Raw genomic sequence first — 18,617 nt, 5'->3', positions numbered from 1 at the left:
GGGACGATGTAGTATAGTTAAACAATAAAAAAGAGAATAATAGACACCAAAATCCCCAAATCCCAAACCCTTGTACGCGAAGAAATTCGCCTGAAACCCTAAGAATAAGAAGCCCTCTTCGATCATCGGCTAATGAGAAGCTCGGAAACAACATTTCCGCCACTCTGCTGTGGTTTACCGCTCTGATTCCCTTTTGCGGCAATTCATTTCAAACCCAGCAGCTTGATTACTCATACAGAAAGCTGAAACAATGTCTCTGCCGCCGCTGGAGTGTGTACATGTGACGGAGGACGCCGTTAAAGAATTGAAGAATCCGAATTCGAATTTCAAATTTGATTCTCCAGCTCATATTCTCCGATTTCTCTACGAACTATGCTACACCATGGTAATATTAGTTGTTTCCTCCCTGTTTCTCTGCACCCCTAGTTGTTTATCCCGGTAGTAGTTTGGGGAGGAGTGTGCTTGCTCGTGGGAGAGTTGGGGTGGGGGGAGGTTTTTTTTTTGCAATTATCGGTGCTTTGCTTTCTTAGGTTGGGTATTTGAGTACCCTCAACCTTTTCTTTTGGGCGATAAAATTCCTTGAAAGGTTTTTTTGCTGGGTTTCTACTGCCTGCTGGATTCAGTAAATTCTGTTTTTTTCCCTACTGAATGTTCGCATTGTTTTTGGCTAGGTCCGAGGGGACCTGCCGTATCAGAAATGTAAAGTGGCGTTGGAGGCGGTGGAATTTTCAGATAGTGATCTGGAAGGGGATGTGGGATCATATTTTGCTGATATTGTTTCCCAGATGGCTCAAGACGTTAGTTCTTTTAACACATTCATTGGATCTTGTCATCATGTATTTGTAGTAATTTTGTGTAATTGGTTTGGGCTTTCCTTTAGTTTGCTTATGAACATGACATTCTATGTGAGAAGAGAAAGAAGTTATACCTATGAAGTACAGTACATACTACATAGTACACATTCAGACCAGAAGGAATCTGTGTTTAGATCATTTACGAGAAAACTCTGTAGTCGCAAAAAAAGTTTCTTTCCATCTACTGGTTATTGTATTTATCTCTGTTGGTAGCCTCTATGTTTCTGGTCTTCTTAAAATCAACCAACCTTGTAATGGTGCTTGGGCTTGTTCTTTTGTCATTAGCAATTTATTGTGATGTTGCAAGGTTGGTATGAAAAACTCCTCATAGTGCACAGATAACTGAGATGCGGAGCACGTGTTAGTGACAACATGATGCAAGATATAGAACCTGTCTAATTTAGTCTGCTGAAAGAGAATCTGAATTCACAGTCGTATATCCCAACAAGTGCCTTATTGGATTTGGTATGGCATGGTTTATACCAGTAAACTGGAATATCACTCAAACTTAATTTACTCTTCTACATCCTTCTGCCTAGCTATCCCTGATCAAGCCACCATTTTGAAACTGACCATATTTATTAAGAATATTAGGTATGAGACCTGTGTAGTGATTAATTCTCAATGTTGATTTGATTGTCACTGGAAAAGAGAGGATGAATTCTGCATAATCATCAAAATTCTATTCGGCTAAACCTCTGATCAAGTAAATGAATCCTTGGAGAGGTAGCAAATATCTGATTGAATGTGTTGACTGTTCCAGCAGATGTTATTGTTCTCACGCATTTATTCACATGCATTAAAATTGAATTTACTGTTATGAGTTTGGCTGCTTCTATACATTTATAATTGTGATTGTATGATAAAATCTGATAAGTCATGTGGATACGAAATTACATTTTTAAATTCAACTCGATCTAATGCATTTCTAATTCCTTCCAGCTCACCAAACCTGGTGAATACCGCTCCCGTCTTATCAAACTGGTAAGAGTTCATGAACATCTTATTTTGAATTTACAATATACTACCATGTTTCTCTCAATGACCCCTCCCCACAAAAGAAATAATACAAAATTCCCCTGCGATTCTATCATTCTAGAACTACAGGAATTCACTATTTTTGAATCAGAGTATATGAGTAGAGACATAATACTGGGGACATTTTCGGTGTGCCCATTTACTAATTAAAGCACCTATGTACACAACAGAGTCATACCTTAACTAGGAAAGTGCATGCTTGCTCTACAAGAAATAACATTTGTACAAATATGATCTAATAACTATGTTTTTAGTGTGGATCATTTTAGAGGAACACCATGGATAGCATTTTTGTTTAACAGAGAGATAATCTAACTAATGTTAAGGAAAAAAATATCTCATTAGGAACTAGGATCTAGTGATCCACTTGCAATATGTTGGGCTGCACCCTGCAATTAACGTGCAATAGCAACTACTCCCTCCGTCCCACAATAAGAGTCCTATTTCACTTTTAACATAAATGGTAAGTAGCCCCACATTCCACCAACTTATTCAACTCACATTTTATTATAAAACTAATATGTATAAGTGGGACCCATCTATTCCACTAACTTATTCAACCCACTTTTCTTTACATTTTTTAAAACCCGTGCCATAACTAAATAGAACTCCTATTGCGGGACAGAGGGAGTAGTTATAAAAAATGGTTCTGATGTATGGATTTTATCTATGTTGTGCTGTTGTGCAACAGAAATTAATACAGTCAGTGAGTTACTAAAAATGAGAAGGTATAACAAATTGCAAACCTGCCCTATCTCGAGTTCACATGCTATATTACCTTAGTAATTTGAGTAATAGCTCTGTGCTGAAATATTAATGTAACTATGAGTTGATATGGTGGTAAATAATTTCTCTGTGAACTGCTAGGGCTTTCAGAAATCATTACTCGAAAGTATGCCTTCATTTATTTTCTAACGGTTACCACTTACTTATGATATTGACCCTTCTAGTTCTTTCCTTTCATTTTAGGCAAAATGGCTGGTGGACTCTGCGCTGGTTCCATTGAGATTTTTCCAGGAGCGTTGTGATGTGAGAATATTTAGTTTGAGCTGCTGTTTTTTTTTCTTCCATATATTGAGAGGAAACATTATTCATAGAGGCAGAACAGCTGACAGTTCGTTTGCACCTATATTGTAGGAAGATTTTTTGTGGGAGTGTGAAATGATTAAAATAAAGGCTGCAGATTTGAAGTCGAAGGAGGTACTTTGAGCTTCAGTTGCACATACTGGAAAGTTTGTAGCAATGCATGTCTACAGCTGAACATATAGTTCGATTTGTTCTTGAAAGTACAATTTCTGGTTTCAGGTCCGGGTCAACACACGACTTCTTTATCAACAAACTAAATTTAACTTGCTTCGTGAAGAAAGTGAAGGCTACGCCAAACTGGTAACATTTACGCTGCTGCTTCCGCAGAATTTGAGTTTTTATGTTTAATTAACCCATGGGCTTTTTTTGTAAGCAATTTCATGCTCCCAATTTGGTGAATCTATAACCACTATGTGACTTGTGTAAAAAAGTTCATCTAGATCTTGCTCATTTGTGTGCTAAAGCAAATTATGGGAATTTGTTTCTTTTAAAAGAAGCCTTATATAAATTTGACTGAATTGGCTGTTGTAGCGAGGATCTTTTTTTCCTGGTGAACATTATATACTAGGAGTATCAATCTTCAGAGATCAATTTCTCTTTGTCTTGGAATTTTCAGTCTATATTGGATTTAAAATAGATATATTCCACTGGTTCAGTCTATGTTGGTTTTAAAATAGATATCTCATCTTTTGCTGTAAACTTTCAGTTGGTTTGTAGTAAAAACATTTCTTTGAAATGATATAAATTGTTTAACTGGACCGTGTTTGTTTTTTCATTTGTCTCTCTGCCGAACAGTAATATAAAAGATGTTTGATTAACAATCACGTATTATTTCCAACCTCAAAAACATTAAACAAAATCACTTATTCCTACAAATATCCCAGATTACAGTCTCTCCAGTTTCAGAATTCTTCGAGTGAGTGGATTGAACTGGGTTTTTGCTCCATAAACATTGGTTAATGATTAATTTTTTCCCCTTGGTCAATAATTACATAGCCGGTGTCTTTCAGGTCACCCTCCTCTGTCAAGTTCCAGAAGTATCGACTGAAAATCAATCAGCTGCAACAGTTGGCATAATTAAGGTTATGGAAATTCTGTGTTTTATCTGTACTTTTATGTACCATTGATTTCTTATTTCTGATATCTGATTTCTGAATTATTGCAGTCTTTAATCGGCCACTTTGATCTTGACCCTAATCGCGTTTTTGATATTGTAAGTTGGATGCCAGTTATGCTACTTATTTGCTTACGTATTTTTCCATCTGTTCATTTCTTACCGCTGGACATTTTATTTGAAGGTGTTGGAATGTTTTGAGCTTCAGCTTGATAACAGTGTTTTCTTGGACCTGATTCCAATATTTCCCAAGGTATTCTAGTGATGATTTTACAGTTTTTACAATCTTTCTTTTGTTTTCAATAGACCTTAAGTGTATCTTTATGCTTTTTAATACTATATCGAGGGTGTGATTGGGGTTTTATTTTATTTTATTTTATGCAGTCCCATGCTTCACAAATTCTTGGATTCAAGTTCCAGTATTTTCAGCGCAATGAAGTCAACGCTCCTGTACCGACAGGGCTTTATCAGCTAACAGCTTTGATGGTGAAGAAAGAGTTCATTGATGTTGATAGCATGTGAGTGAATTCTCTGAACATTTTCTTTGGGTTATAAGCTGGTTCACATGCACTTTGATCGGATAGTATGCAATCAAGTTTCATAAAAACTCACATCTCCTTTGTCTCTATCCACTAAATACTCAGAAGCTGCATAACAATATGGTGGTTTTTAATATTTGGTGTCAATCATATGCATATCTATTCGTGTGAGAAATTCTTATGTTAGCATTATTTGTTTTGCTACATTCTTGTGTGAGCACCATTCGTGACCAATGAACAATGTTCTCGTTTAGTCCACACTAACATTATTTGTTTTGTTTTATACGTTTAGTTAAATTCCAACACCCCGAAATCTATCATTTACATTATTAATTAGTTCTATAAATTACATAAATGAATAAAAGCACAAATTGAACATTGATTTTATGCAATTTGTATAATTAATTATGTCAATAAATATATTTAAGATATTAGAATCACACTAAATGCTTAGAACAAAAGAAACTAATGCTAACGTAGACTAAACAACAATGTTTGTGGATGATGCTCACATAAGGTATGTAACATAACATTTCTTGTATATATATCATTTATGTATTAAGTGTTGAATCTGTTGACATATGCCACATGAGAATGATTAGCAGGATGCTGAGGTTAATGCAGTCATATTCTGTTATGGGCATGTCTAATAATGTGAAGAGGCTTTCAAAACTTTTCTCTATGCTTTGACCTTGCAGCCAGGACTTTTCTACCATATTTTGTTTTCATCAGTTCACTATCTTTTATCTCGTGATTCCATTTTTCTCCTCTTATGCTAAAATCCAATGATTTTTAATGGTCTGAGTTTTTTATCTCGTATCTGTGTGATAATTCTTTTGTGACTTCATCTTTCATGAATCACCTTGGGCCTTTATCCTGTAACGCTAACAAATCTGTCAAGAATTTTTTTTTTATTTTGAACTTCCAAACAGCTGCTCACATTTGATATTGTACGGCTTCAGATATCCACATTTACTTCCAAAAGACGAAGATGCATTTGAGCAGTATACTGCCTTTTCAGCTAAGAGGCTTGACGAGGTAGTTGAAACCTTTACTTGGTTACTTTGTTATTTGCAGAATGCACTTCTTTCTAATTTCTTTAGTCATTCCATTTTTCTGTGACACCCTTATTGATTGTCCCGCATTAGATGCTTTTTCATTTATATTGGGTTTCATTACTCAGATATCAATGGATCACTCAAATTTATCCTGATTGGCATCACTCTCTTTTTGAAAGCATGATCACTCTGTTTATTTGTTGAGATCTCTCACCATTTACTGTTGTATACTTTTTTTGCTTTCTTTCTCTACCTAACTTTTTTCGTTGGCTGTTACATATCGCACCTAATTGTCTGTTGTTCCTCTGGGGTGAATAGGCCAATAAAATTGGGAAAATAAATCTAGCTGCCACCGGAAAGGATCTCATGGATGACGAGAAACAAGGAGATGTAACTGTAGATCTTTTTACTGCTCTTGACTTGGAAACAATGGCTGTTGGTGAAAGATCACCAGATCTTGCTAATAATCAACCTCTAGGCTTACTGATGGGCTTCCTTGCTGTGGATGACTGGTAAACTGAAACTATCTAATTCAAGTTATATGGAAATTTTCTTGATTCTGAGCCAGCATCTGCTCTAATCCCTCCTCTCTTTCTATCTTCTTTGCTTTATCATGCCCTTATCAGATCAATTTCAGTTATATGATGCTTCCTTTTGGTGGATTTTACTTTATTTCTATGTTTTATTGGTGTTGGTCTTATTCCTTACTAGTCGTGAACTAGGTTTTTGATTTGTTAGAAGGACTGGTATGGCATGTAATATGTGTAACTGTTGGTAATAGTAGTATCCTCAACTTGCATGTACACACTACTGAAGTCCTTTAGCAATTTACAGTTGAAAACCTGGAAACCTTCCAAAATGTATATCTTTGGTTCAGTTGGGAAGCATATTTATGGAACATTGATTCCCTTGGGCACCAATAAGCAAAAGGTTGTCTACTAACAAGCTTTTCTGTGTGATCCGTTTATGGATTGTAAATTAGTCATAGTCACTGATGAAATTAAACCAAATCAGATAGAGGCACTATAATAATAATGACCACATAAATAATGCAAAAGATTATCAATGTTGGAGGGCCATATCACAGTTGTATCATCTGCACCTAAAGACGGTCAGTGCAATGGTGATGTATCAGCTGCATGTAATATCCTGGATAATCTCAAGAACAGTCTCATTGATTTCGACCCATTAGGTGTAGATTCATACATTGCTTTATCGAGTTATTAACCCTTCGGTCTAGAATTTTCCAGGTTGAAATACTCTCTGTCCTGAACCCCTGCCCCCCACCTCCACTTTCATTTCTTTAAAGCCTTTATTTATGCCTTAAGCATCTATCTAAGCCAATGGGGATAGTGGATAATTTCCATTAAGAACCAAGATATGGTGCGACTCACTCTTTGCATTTGATGTATCAGGTTTCATGCTCATCAACTGTTGGAGCGCCTTTCCCTTCTTAATTCCATGGAGTATGTGCAAATTAGTCGTGGATTGTTTAGGTAAGCGATCATATTTTGTGCAGTAAGGTTTCAATTTTAAAAATGAAAATGCTATGTCATTTCCTCTAGCATGAAATTCTAATGTTACTTCTTTTGTCTTTTTGTCCAGACTCATTGAAAAAACAATATTACCAGCTTACAAATTAGTATGTCAAACACAACTTTCAACCGCTGGCACTTCTTCTGCTTCTAGTGCTGATTCGAATCTCGGAAGTTCAAATAGACCATTCATCAATTTGCCAAAAGAACTATTTGAAATGCTTGCTTCTGCTGGACCCTATCTCTACCGTGATGCTTTGTTACTGCAGAAGGTCTGTCATCCTAATCCTGGCATTTCTCGTGCTAACTGTTTCCTTTTCCTTTTCTTAAGTTCTCTTTCCTGATCTCTGTACCTTGTGCAGATATCCAGAGTGCTCAGAGGTTATTACATGTGTGCACTGGATCTTGTTAATGATGATGGGGCATTTGGTTCCCATTCTGTTACGGAGAGAATTCAAAATCCTCGCCTTCACCTGAAGGATGCAAGATTGAGAATCGATGAAGCACTTGGAATGTGCCTGCTTCCTTCTCTGCAGTTGATACCTGCAAATCCTGCAGTTGGTCAGGAGATATGGGAACTTTTAAGTCTCCTGCCTTACGAGGTTATTATTTAAAACAAATCCTATGTTTCGATCTTCCGATTTTGAATCAGTTCAGTTTAGCAGAGTTATGGTCTTATTTTTTTTCCATTAGGTGCGCTATCGTTTATACGGCGAATGGGAAAAAGATGATGAACGATTTCCCATGATTTTGGCAGCCAGGCAAACCGCAAGGGTACAAATTATTTGCTTATATTGCTTTGTTTCATTCATCTAGTACTGTGTAGTATAATGATCATCTTCTGTAGTTGGATACTCGAAGAATTTTAAAACGCCTTGCTAAGGAAAATCTTAAGCAGCTTGGAAGAATGGTTGCTAAATTGGCTCATGCCAATCCAATGACAGTTCTTCGAACAATTGTTCATCAGGTAATATATGTTGCTCAGTAGATTAGTTCAGTTAATACTTAGCCTTTAGCTAAATAAATGAATAAGAGTATTTGACTACTCTACGCAGATAGAGGCTTACAGGGATATGATCACTCCAGTTGTCGATGCATTTAAGTACTTGACTCAGGTATATCATCTATGACTTTATTCTTCTCTCCCTTCATCTTATATTCTTATTTGTTTTTTTGCAACTTATTCACCGAAGTATTCGTTTCTGATAAAGAATATGAGTATGCAGGTAGGTTTTTGGCTTTCTAGTTTCCCTAGCTGTTTTTTTATTACTAAAACAAAATTGTATGTTCTTATTTAGGAAAATTTAATTCAGCATTTCTTATGTATTCGAGAACATTGGATATGAAAAATACATTTCACAATCTCATGGGTTCAGTGCTTGTTTTAATAATGGTAGCAAAGAAACACTCGGAACACCATTGGTATTTTTGGTATTAGATGATCAGAACACCCATACCCTGAATCATTAATTGAGTTTCTTTTTCAACATCTTAAACCCGAAGGACATTTTATTTGGTCTGCTTATTATCTTTGTGCTATGACATGCAAAGTCTATTAAATCAGATAATTTCTGCAGTTTGCCCACTTTTTATTTGGTTTTGTAACTTTCTTTGTAGTAATAGTATTACAGACTAAAAGCTAAAGTCTTATTACCTGAAGGACATTCTTTTCTTAATTTTTGCATCCTTCCCACAAAATAGGGCATGAGATGCACACATGAAGCAGCTGCTTTCAGTATTTTTCTCGTGTCTTGGAAGAATTTACTATATCATCATGATTTTCCGTGTGCAATCTGATTTAGTTTCACACCCTCATCGTTTAATTATTTCTAATGCTTTCTGCTTTCTTAACAGCTCGAGTATGATATATTAGAGTATGTTGTGATTGAACGCTTGGCTCAAGGTGGACGTGAAAAGCTAAAAGATGATGGCCTCAATTTGTCGGATTGGCTCCAATCGCTGGCGTCATTTTGGGGTCACTTGTATGGATCTTTTTCACCACTACATAGCTTTGACTTGCTTGTTATATGTTTATGATATACTGCTGATTTGTCTTCCTTATTGAGTATGTGATACCTTTGAAATTCTTTATTTGATGCATATTTGTCTTTACATGAATCCAAATGGTTTATTTGGTGAACATATACTAGTTTTCTCTGTGAAGTAGTTGCTTTAAATTAAAAAAATTGTTGTTTTCCACTTCCTCTTTTACCCTTTCTGTACCTTTTTTAATATGTTCTTCAAGGTGTTGGGTCATGTTCATATTTTTTCTCTTTGCTTTTGTTTTTTTTTCTGGAAAACTTTTGTCTAGGGAATTGTGTTGCACTTATATAACAATTTAGTCTAAATGTGATATATTATTTCTGCAAAGAACTTAGATTTCCCCAGCTAATGCTCTACCCAGTTTGCGGGTTATTTTCTGGAGATGCTGGTTAGTGGGAGCTGGAGATGTGGTGGATCTGGCAGATTGGCTATACAGTTTACCTTCCTGTTTTGCATTCACAACTATCAAAATAAATCTGATCTCTAGATAAGGAATGTTTGTTTAATTTGGGGTAAAGAAGCCTGTCTGAGTGGCGAGGAAATGCCTTATCCTCCCTGCCCATGTAGTTTCTGTATTCTCTCTTGGTGCCCAACTATTGTCCTGAGGAAATTGGGTGCGCTAGCTACTTTGGCTTGTGGAAGATTGTCATTTTATATTGGAACGGATTTGCTGGTGTTGGCTAGATTTTGTCATCTTGGTGTTTTTACTTCATTAACATCAGAGGGCTCTAGCTATTAGCTCATTGCTTGTGGAGAGTATGATCTGTTTGACGTCTTAGGTGAACAAAGTTGATCATAATCTGAACTGGTAGTTTGAAAATGGGATGGTTATTGTCATTGCTAAGATATTCTCGAATCCATTAGACGTATCTGTTTTGCCAATGGGAGTGATAGTCAAAACAAATGGAGTATGTTGGGTACTGAAGAAGTAATTAAATTTTTGGGGGTGGTGTAAACGCTTATGGCCATACTCTACGCATTTCTTACTTTTTTGGACATCATAAGACCCAATTATAAGGTGAAGTTCTGATTGCTATGTGTTGGAGACAATGAATATTCCAAGTGATTTATTACCTCTCTTAATGTGTTGGTTGCGTATTGCCTTGGTCATGGGTAAATCATCCATGAGCTCTACTAAGAGATGCACTTGGATAAGAATGACCAAGAACTGCTTCTCTTCTGTTTAACCCTTCAAGGTGGCATTATTGGTAATTTTTAGCATATGCAATCCTGCGAAGGAGAGGATTGTATTGGAGTTCTGTTGGCAAGCATACTCTTTTAGCACTTCATCCTTCTAGCGTTTAATATTGGGGTTAATTGGGAAGATCAAATCAGTTTTCTTTCTCCATTGTTGCTTTGAAGAAGGGCACTCTTGTTTTTCTTGTGCATCATCCACCAAAGCTCTGAAGTTTCGATGTCCAAATGAATGTATGATTGAGAGGCATTTGACAGAAACATGAGTTTGATGTCAGTCAAGGCTAGTAAGTTGTAAGATTTACGAACATATCGATGTTGGATATACATTGTATACAATATTATATTGCCATATAATATTAATTAAACAAATTCTTGATTCTTGATTTGATCACCAGTTTATGTAACTAACTTTCTATGCTCCATCTTCCTGTTGCGGTGCTTGCACTGTGAGTAGAGTGACTAATGTCTTATTGGTTCTAAGATGAAAAATTCTTGAAATATTTATTTTTAGTCAATATCAAGTAACCTACAATTGTAGCACTAGGCATTTCTTTTTAGTGTCCATGACTCCATATTGAAGAATACTAGTAATAATCTGTACATTTGTTGGGGTTCTCTTGCTTGCTTGATGTTGGTTGAAGGGCAGTATGGGAATAGATGTCTAGTGTTTCATTGTAGTTTGTTCATAGTTGAAGTATGATATTTTGTTGGAGTCGATGATGTGATATCACTCAAAACTATTTTGCATGTTTTCCATTGTTGACAAGTGTGGGTCAAAGGATATTCTTTCAGTTATTTGGACAGAGTATACCACTGGAATTTCTTTGCAAACTATTGCTCATATTTTTTTACTCGCACCTTCAATTTTGTTACCGTTTCTTTTAGCTTGAGTTGGTTGCTAGCCTGTGTTATTTTTGCTGGCATTCTGTAAAGGCTATACCTGAATCAGCCTTTTCTGAGGTGATATGGACCATATGTGCCCATCCAAAGTTGATTCTACCTAGGACCAGGATAAGTGAAAATCTTTATTATGCAGTAATGAAATTAATTATAAGTGATCCTGAAAACTATATCTTTACTTTAGACTATAGGCCATCTGCATGCTGATGGTAGTAGGTAGATGAATTGTTAGTGATTAATAAATTATGGTTATAGTTTAATTCTCTAAACACACAAAAGATTAACGTTAAATGTCTAGTTTCACTCACAAACCTTGTCATTTGGTTTGGCCACTGTCCCCATTGCTAAATATCTTTAATAGTTTGTTTAAGAATAAAATTTTGTTGAAGAGACTGGGACTTTGATCTTTGTTTCTCTAAGCGTCAAGTTCTGTCTTATGCAAAGTCTTTTCTTATATACACTACTGGTTTTCCTGTGGTGCTATGTAAATCATAACGACAATGTTTGAACAATTTCTGTATTTTATATGAATTAGAAGGATAACCTGAGTTCTAACTTCCTTGAATTATGGGTTATTGTAGTAGTTTGTCAATTTTTTATAAATCCTGTTGTTGAGTCCATATATTTTTTAGTTGACTGTTACTTGATTATTTTTGAGTTTTTCTGTTTGCTTTAGATGTAAGGCCTGGCATATGGTTAAGGAACCTTATTTTATTTTAGGTGTAAAAAGTATCCGTCGATGGAGCTCAGGGGCCTTTTCCAATATCTTGTCAATCAGTTGAAAAGGGGCAATGGGATTGAGCTTGTCCTACTGCAGGTTGTAATTTCCTGATTTTTGTCAGTACATGTTTATTGCTAAAGTGTATTGTGTTTATAAATGCTCCATGGTTTCTTATACAAAAGATGTGTTTCTCATCTCATACACTTTACTGAACATCTGCATATGTGTTTTCATGGTTTCTTTACAGGAACTAATTCAACAGATGGCTAATGTCCAATACACTGAAAACATGACGGAGGATCAATTGGATGCAATGGCTGGAAGTGATACACTCCGTTATCAGGCAACATCATTTGGCATGACAAGGAATAACAAGGTGCTTTTTTAACATACTGAGTCAAAACTCACTGTAGCTCATTTGTGAATTTTCTTGTTTGGTACTAGACAGTTTTCATTATCCTACTTATCCACGACAACTATCGTACTTATATTTGTTTCTATATTAGCTTTATATGATGTTTGTTGAATACTTGAATTGTGAAATAGTCTACCCCTCTAAATGACTGCATATTAAAAATTTAATTTATAGACTTTAAGAGGTCTTCCCCTATGGTAACAGGCACTAATGAAGTCCACGAACAGACTCAGAGATTCTTTATTCGCAAAGGAAGAACCCAAATTGGCCATTCCCCTTTTGCTGCTGATAGCTCAGCATCGTTCTGTGTAAGCTCTCTAGATTTTGGTTACCATATTCACGAGATGAACAGACTATTGCTGGCATTTTACACATTTGCATTGATTGGCAATGAGTGGTCTCAGTTATGTAACAATTTTCTAATGCTGTGTAATTGTTTTCCAGGGTTGTTATCAAAGCAGATGTGCCTTATATAAAAATGGTCTGTGAACAGTTTGATAGATGCCATGGGACCCTTCTGCAGTATGTGGAATTTCTGTGTAGTGCGGTGACACCTACGTCAAGTTATGCTTTACTTATTCCCACTCTTGATGAACTTGTGCATCAATATCATCTTGATCCCGAGGTCTCTTTATTTAATTTTTATTCCTTGGAACTTTTTCTTGTTTGTTTGTTTGTTTGTTTGTGTGTGAAGCTATTGAAGTTATGCAAGTTTTAATGCATAACAAATTGCTCAAGTAAATATTGAATCTAGTACTTAAAGCTTTGTTGTTCTTTCTGTATAATATAGGTCGCCTTTTTGATTTATCGGCCAGTAATGAGACTCTTCAAGTGTCAGAATAGTTCCAGTTCCTTCTGGCCTTTATTGAGTAAGGAAAAAGAGGACCCTGCGAGTGCTGACAAGGAGTCTGAAGCTTCAGATTTGTTTTCTACATTGGCTCTGGATCTTGGATCTGCTCGCAAACCTATCTCGTAACCATTCTGGCTATCTCTTATCTTCTGATTTTCACTTTTACTTTAATTGCTGATGTCATTTGTATATTATTATAGGTAACACTATAACAGCATGTTGCTAGCTACTGAAATTAATAGGTTATCTTTTGCAGATGGCTAAATCTCCTTGACACTGTAAAGACAATGCTGCCTCCAAAAGCATGGAATAGCTTGTCTCCCGATTTGTATGCTACTTTCTGGGGACTTACATTGTATGATCTCCACGTACCGAGAAATCGTTATGAATCTGAAATTGCGAAGCTGCATGGATCTCTTAAAGCTCTTGAAGAACTTTCAGATAATTCTAGTTCTGCAATTGCTAAGAGGAAAAAAGATAAGGAAAGAATTCAAGAGTCTCTTGATCGATTAACTACAGAACTTCAGAAGCATGAAGAACATGTCGAGTCTGTACGACGTCGACTTGCTCATGAAAAGGATACATGGCTGAGTTCATGCCCAGATACCTTAAAAATCAACATGGAATTTCTGCAGCGTTGTATATTTCCTCGCTGCACGTTCAGTATGCCAGATGCTGTATACTGCGCCAATTTTGTTAATACACTTCATTCCTTAGGAACACCATTCTTCAACACTGTAAATCACATTGATGTTTTGATATGCAAAACATTACAACCGATGATATGCTGCTGTACTGAGTATGAAGTGGGTCGACTTGGAAGGTTCTTATTTGAGACACTGAAAACTGCTTATCATTGGAAGGTCCGAGTTTATTGTTGTACACCACTTCCAAGTTTTTTATATTTTGCATCATTTGAATGCTTGAATGCCCATTTATTAATTAGAACTTTATCTGCAGAGTGATGAATCAATATATGAGAGGGAGTGTGGGAACATGCCAGGATTTGCTGTCTATTATAGATATCCGAACAGCCAGCGTGTCACCTATGGTCAATTTATCAAGGTTGGTCGGTGGATAACTGATAATTTTCTATTGAGCCTTGATGTTGGTCTGACTTTGCATGCCACCTCGCCCTCTGAATCATGTTTGTTGTCAATCACTGTCCACTCAGTGTTAACTGAGCTGATATTCAGTCAATTGACTAATATCCGAGTACCATGTACTACTTACTGTTACAGGACTCGAGAATGTGCATGTAGCCATGTACCACCATCATATCAACTTGCCTTTTATAGACCTGAACCCCAACAATTGCTTTTGCCTTTTACGTTGGATAATGAGTTCATATTGGTGTTGTCATAAATTATTCAGTTTCTTTTTCCACGTCTACTAAAATCAGTATATTCTTGCTCGAAGGTACATTGGAAATGGAGCCAACGGATCACTAAGCTACTCATTCAGTGCTTGGAATCAACTGAGTATATGGAAATTCGGAATGCCCTCATCATGCTAACTAAGATATCAAGTGTTTTTCCTGTTACTCGTAAGACTGGCATCAATCTTGAAAAGCGGGTAAACTATTCTTCTTCTTTTTTTTTAACTGTTACTAGATTTGCACGAATCAGGCTTAGAACAATCTCCTTTTATTTTGCACAGGTGGCCAAAATAAAAAGTGATGAAAGAGAGGATCTTAAAGTTTTAGCAACTGGTGTTGGTGCAGCATTGGCTGCTAGAAAGGTAATCTGTGAAAAACTTTTATTTTTATTTTGTTATTAAAGTTGACCAAGCCAACTGAGTAGAAGCTGTTTGGGAAACAATTTCATTTCCTATCGATTAAGTGATCTTAAGGTAATTTTCTAGAGCTGATTTCCAGTGAGAGATCTTATATTCTCTGGTTAGTTTTTGCTTGTGCAATTGCTATAAAACTGGGATATGTGCTTCCTTGATCAGTTAAATTTTGTTTCGAGTTTAGTTTGCTTCACATCATTGTGACCTAGCAGTATACTTTCCAGAGTTCCAGCATTGTGGATATATAGCAATTTGTTTCTTTACTCAGAAAATATATGAATTAATCTTAATCTCTACATTACTTTCTGTTGGCAGCCATCATGGGTTACAGATGAGGAATTTGGCATGGGTTATCTAGATATAAAGGCTGCTCCAGCCCCTGCTTCCAGGTCATTGTCATCTAATGCTAACACCTTGCAAAATGGGGCTGTTTCACACGCCGATCAAATGGGGAGCAGAACTGTTTCTGTTGGAAACTTGCTTTCGGATTCTGGGAATCACGGCAGAGATTCTAGAAGAACAGATGGTAATATAGAAAGATAAAGTTGACTTGCTGAAATCCAAGCCAGCTTAATTGAAAGCTGAAAGTCTGGGATCATAATGTGTCTGATCAATGTTTTCTGCTGTCAACTGATTTACAATCTCAGTTGACAATCTAAAACAGGTGGACGAATCAGCAAACAGACAATCGGAAGAGAACTCAAAAGCTAAAGAACCTGAGGTACTGACCAGAGAACTTCTAGAGCTCTATGTCTTTACATTTTCCCGTTCATTATTTTATGATATCTATATACTACTACTACTTATATGCTGTTTAACTATTAACTTATGGTTACAGACAAGGCCTGTGGTGAAAAGGTCTTCAGCAGCTGGATCCCTTGATAAGCCGGCGAAGACAGATCCTGCTAAAGAAGATGATAAACCAATAAAAAATGTTGGCAGAGCTTCAGGTTCGTCCTCTAGTGATATATGTGTATATATATATAAATTATCTACTTATCCCTAGATAGCTGGCTAATTGAAGTTGCTAAAATTTCTTCTGGAATTTCAGGAAATGCTACCTCTACTGCTTCTGCTAAAGTGACTAACCCATCCACTAGATCTTCAGACTTCCATTCTGAAACAAAAGTGGAGGTCACAAATTCAAAATCTTCTGATTCAAAGATTCATGGAGGGAAAGATGATGGGATGGAATACTCTGATGTGAAACAATCATCTTCTAGGTCTACACATTCTCCTAGGCATGAGAATCTTATTGCAACTTCTAAGTCTACTGAGAAATCTCAAAAAAGAACCAGTCCTGCTGACGACCTTGAACGACTAAATAAACGCCGCAAGAGTGACATCGATTCAAGAGAGACGGACAGTGGTGAGGTTCGATTATCTGAAAGGGAGAGGTCAAATGATTTGCGAGCTACGGATAAAATTCACATGGCAGCATCTGAGAAATCAGGCTCTGATGAACAGGTCAGTAGCAGGGTTACAGATAGGGCAGTGGATAAATCAAAAGAAAAGAGCAGTGAGAGATATGATAGGGATCATCGGGAAAGAGTAGAGCGCCCTGACAAGTCACGGAGCGATGATTTTTTATCTGAAAAATTGAGAGACAGGTCACTGGAAAGGCATGGAAGAGAGCGTTCGGTTGAAAGAGTACAAGAAAGGGGTGCGGACAGGAACTTTGATAGACTGGCCAAGGATGATAGGAATAAAGATGACAGAGGCAAAGTAAGGTATAATGAAGCATCTGTTGAGAAATCTCATGGAGATGAAAAATTTCATGGGCAAAATTTGCCTCCACCTCCACCTCTGCCACCTCATGTGATCCCCCAATCTGTTAGTGCCAGCAGCAGGAGAGATGATGATACTGATAGGCGATTTGGAAATGCAAGACATACACAAAAGCTTTCACCTAGGCATGATGAGAGAGAAAAGAGAAGATCTGAAGAGAATGCTTCAGTATTACAAGATGACACAAAGCGGAGACGAGACGACGAATTTCGAGATAGAAAGCGCGATGAGCGTGATGCAACATCAATAAAGGTACATGAAAATGTCACTCGTCTTCATTCTTTTGTATGCTTGGGTGATCTTCCTTGCTAATTTTAGAACATTCGAAGTTAAATATTAAGCCTCCCAGGAACATGCTATAGATGAGGCGGTCATCCAACATAGTCACCGATCCTGGTTCTGACCTGATCCCTACTTACTTTATGAAGTATTTTAGATTAAATATGAACCTAGTAATCTCTTGGTTTCTTATATTCCCTCCGTTTCCTAAAAATAGAAACTCTTTTCTTTTTTGGTCCTTTTCTTAATTCTTAAAAATAGAAACTCTCCATTTTAGGAAAGATCTTTTTCTCTAATGAGGTGATACCCATTTTCCACTAGCACACCTTTTCTTTCAATCTCACTCTTACTTTACCAATTTTACGTTAATGCCCGTGCCGTTTAAAAGTTTCTATTTTAGGAAACAGAGGGAGTATGTTTTAGACCACACATTTTTTCTCAAATGAATGATATATGTAGATGGATGAGAGGGAGAGGGAGAAAACAAACGCTAACAAGGAAGAAGTCGATTTAAATGCTACTAAGAGACGGAAACTCAAAAGGGAGCATATGACATCAGAACCTGGAGAGTATTTACCATCCGCACCCTCACCTGCTCCCATGCCAGTTAGTCTACCTCAGACTCATGATGTAAGAGACAGGGTTGACCGCAAGGGGGCTATAGTGCAACGTCCAAATTATGTTGAGGAGCCCGGCCTACGGGTCCACAGCAAAGAAGCAGCCAACAAAACCCGCCGTGATGCTGATCCGTATCCTTATTTTTAACCTGCGGCACATGTTGAAAATATATAGTAATATTTGATCAAGTTAATTTTTGCAGCCTTAACTTTGGATTTCAGAATATATGATAGAGAGTGGGAAGATGACAAGAGACAGAGAGCTGAACCAAAGAGGCGGCATCGCAAGTAAATCAATCATATTCAGGAATTGAAGCTTGCTAATTGGAAGGGGAAAAATTAAAAGACCCCTAGTGTATGTTTCTGCATCCTGGCAGTGGCTGCCTAGTTTTTTAATGTTTGATTATTTCAAGGAAAATACTTCCTGCTAGCTTCATGGGCTTAAATTTAATTTTCCCTTAAAAACACCGGTATTATGTACATTTCCGTGCAAATTCCATATGGATAATGTTGAATTTGTGGATGTAACATTTTTGCTTTATTCACTTGTAATGATTATCAGGCAGAGCTCTAGTATCACAATATATTCAGTTTCTTTTAGTTTAAGCCATTGCCCCTTAGCAAATAGACCGCTAGTGCAAAACAAGGATTAGTACTACTTAATACTGTCAATATTGTATACTAAGATAATGTAAATAATGGAATGCGTGAGGTAGGTTGGAATAAGGTAATTTTGCCTCTACTAAATCACAATCGAAATAACAGTGTAATATTATTATCACTAGTTTGTTA

General features: G+C 36.7%; 1 protein-coding gene across 3 annotated transcripts; it reads left to right on the top strand.

Moving 5' to 3' along the window:
* On the top strand, positions 1 to 18,431 carry THO2. 3 transcript variants are annotated; one of them, XM_048118328.2, is made up of 35 exons: positions 2 to 385; positions 672 to 797; positions 1,797 to 1,838; positions 2,862 to 2,921; positions 3,030 to 3,092; positions 3,198 to 3,278; positions 3,989 to 4,060; positions 4,144 to 4,191; positions 4,277 to 4,345; positions 4,477 to 4,610; positions 5,594 to 5,669; positions 6,008 to 6,201; positions 7,105 to 7,185; positions 7,295 to 7,496; positions 7,587 to 7,826; positions 7,918 to 7,998; positions 8,072 to 8,191; positions 8,280 to 8,339; positions 9,079 to 9,206; positions 12,085 to 12,181; positions 12,333 to 12,461; positions 12,705 to 12,808; positions 12,945 to 13,125; positions 13,291 to 13,472; positions 13,607 to 14,213; positions 14,311 to 14,415; positions 14,770 to 14,925; positions 15,010 to 15,090; positions 15,457 to 15,667; positions 15,789 to 15,862; positions 15,980 to 16,091; positions 16,193 to 16,871; positions 16,980 to 17,181; positions 17,668 to 17,957; positions 18,048 to 18,431. In XM_048118328.2, the coding sequence occupies exons 1-35, from the start codon at positions 251 to 253 to the stop codon at positions 18,115 to 18,117; spliced, it is 5,292 nt and encodes a 1,763-aa protein (XP_047974285.1). In that variant the 5' UTR covers positions 2 to 250; the 3' UTR covers positions 18,118 to 18,431. The 3 variants fall into 3 exon arrangements, with proteins under 3 accessions (XP_047974286.1, XP_047974285.1, XP_047974284.1); XM_048118329.2 differs by lacking the exon at positions 18,048 to 18,431 and adding an exon at positions 17,279 to 17,325 and having other exon boundaries at positions 1 to 385; positions 16,193 to 17,181; positions 17,668 to 17,808; XM_048118327.2 differs by having other exon boundaries at positions 3 to 385; positions 16,193 to 17,181.
* Positions 18,432 to 18,617: the final 186 nt, after the last annotated feature.

The sequence above is a fragment of the Salvia hispanica genome, chromosome 3, assembly GCF_029641045.1.
Source record: "Salvia hispanica isolate PSC_SH4W2 chromosome 3, Shi_PSC_v1, whole genome shotgun sequence".
NCBI lineage: Eukaryota > Viridiplantae > Streptophyta > Magnoliopsida > Lamiales > Lamiaceae > Salvia > Salvia hispanica.
Note: the sequence above shows the minus strand (reverse complement) of the source record. Positions and strands in the feature narration are given on the sequence as shown.

Coding starts and splice junctions, on each gene's coding strand:
- THO2 (XM_048118327.2), top strand. CDS start 251: ATGTCTCTGCCGCCGCTGGAGTGTGTACATGTGACGGAGGACGCCGTT. Junction 798..1,796: donor TTTCCCAGATGGCTCAAGAC/GTTAGTTCTTTT, acceptor AATTCCTTCCAG/CTCACCAAACCTGGTGAATA. Junction 6,202..7,104: donor TTCCTTGCTGTGGATGACTG/GTAAACTGAAAC, acceptor TTGATGTATCAG/GTTTCATGCTCATCAACTGT.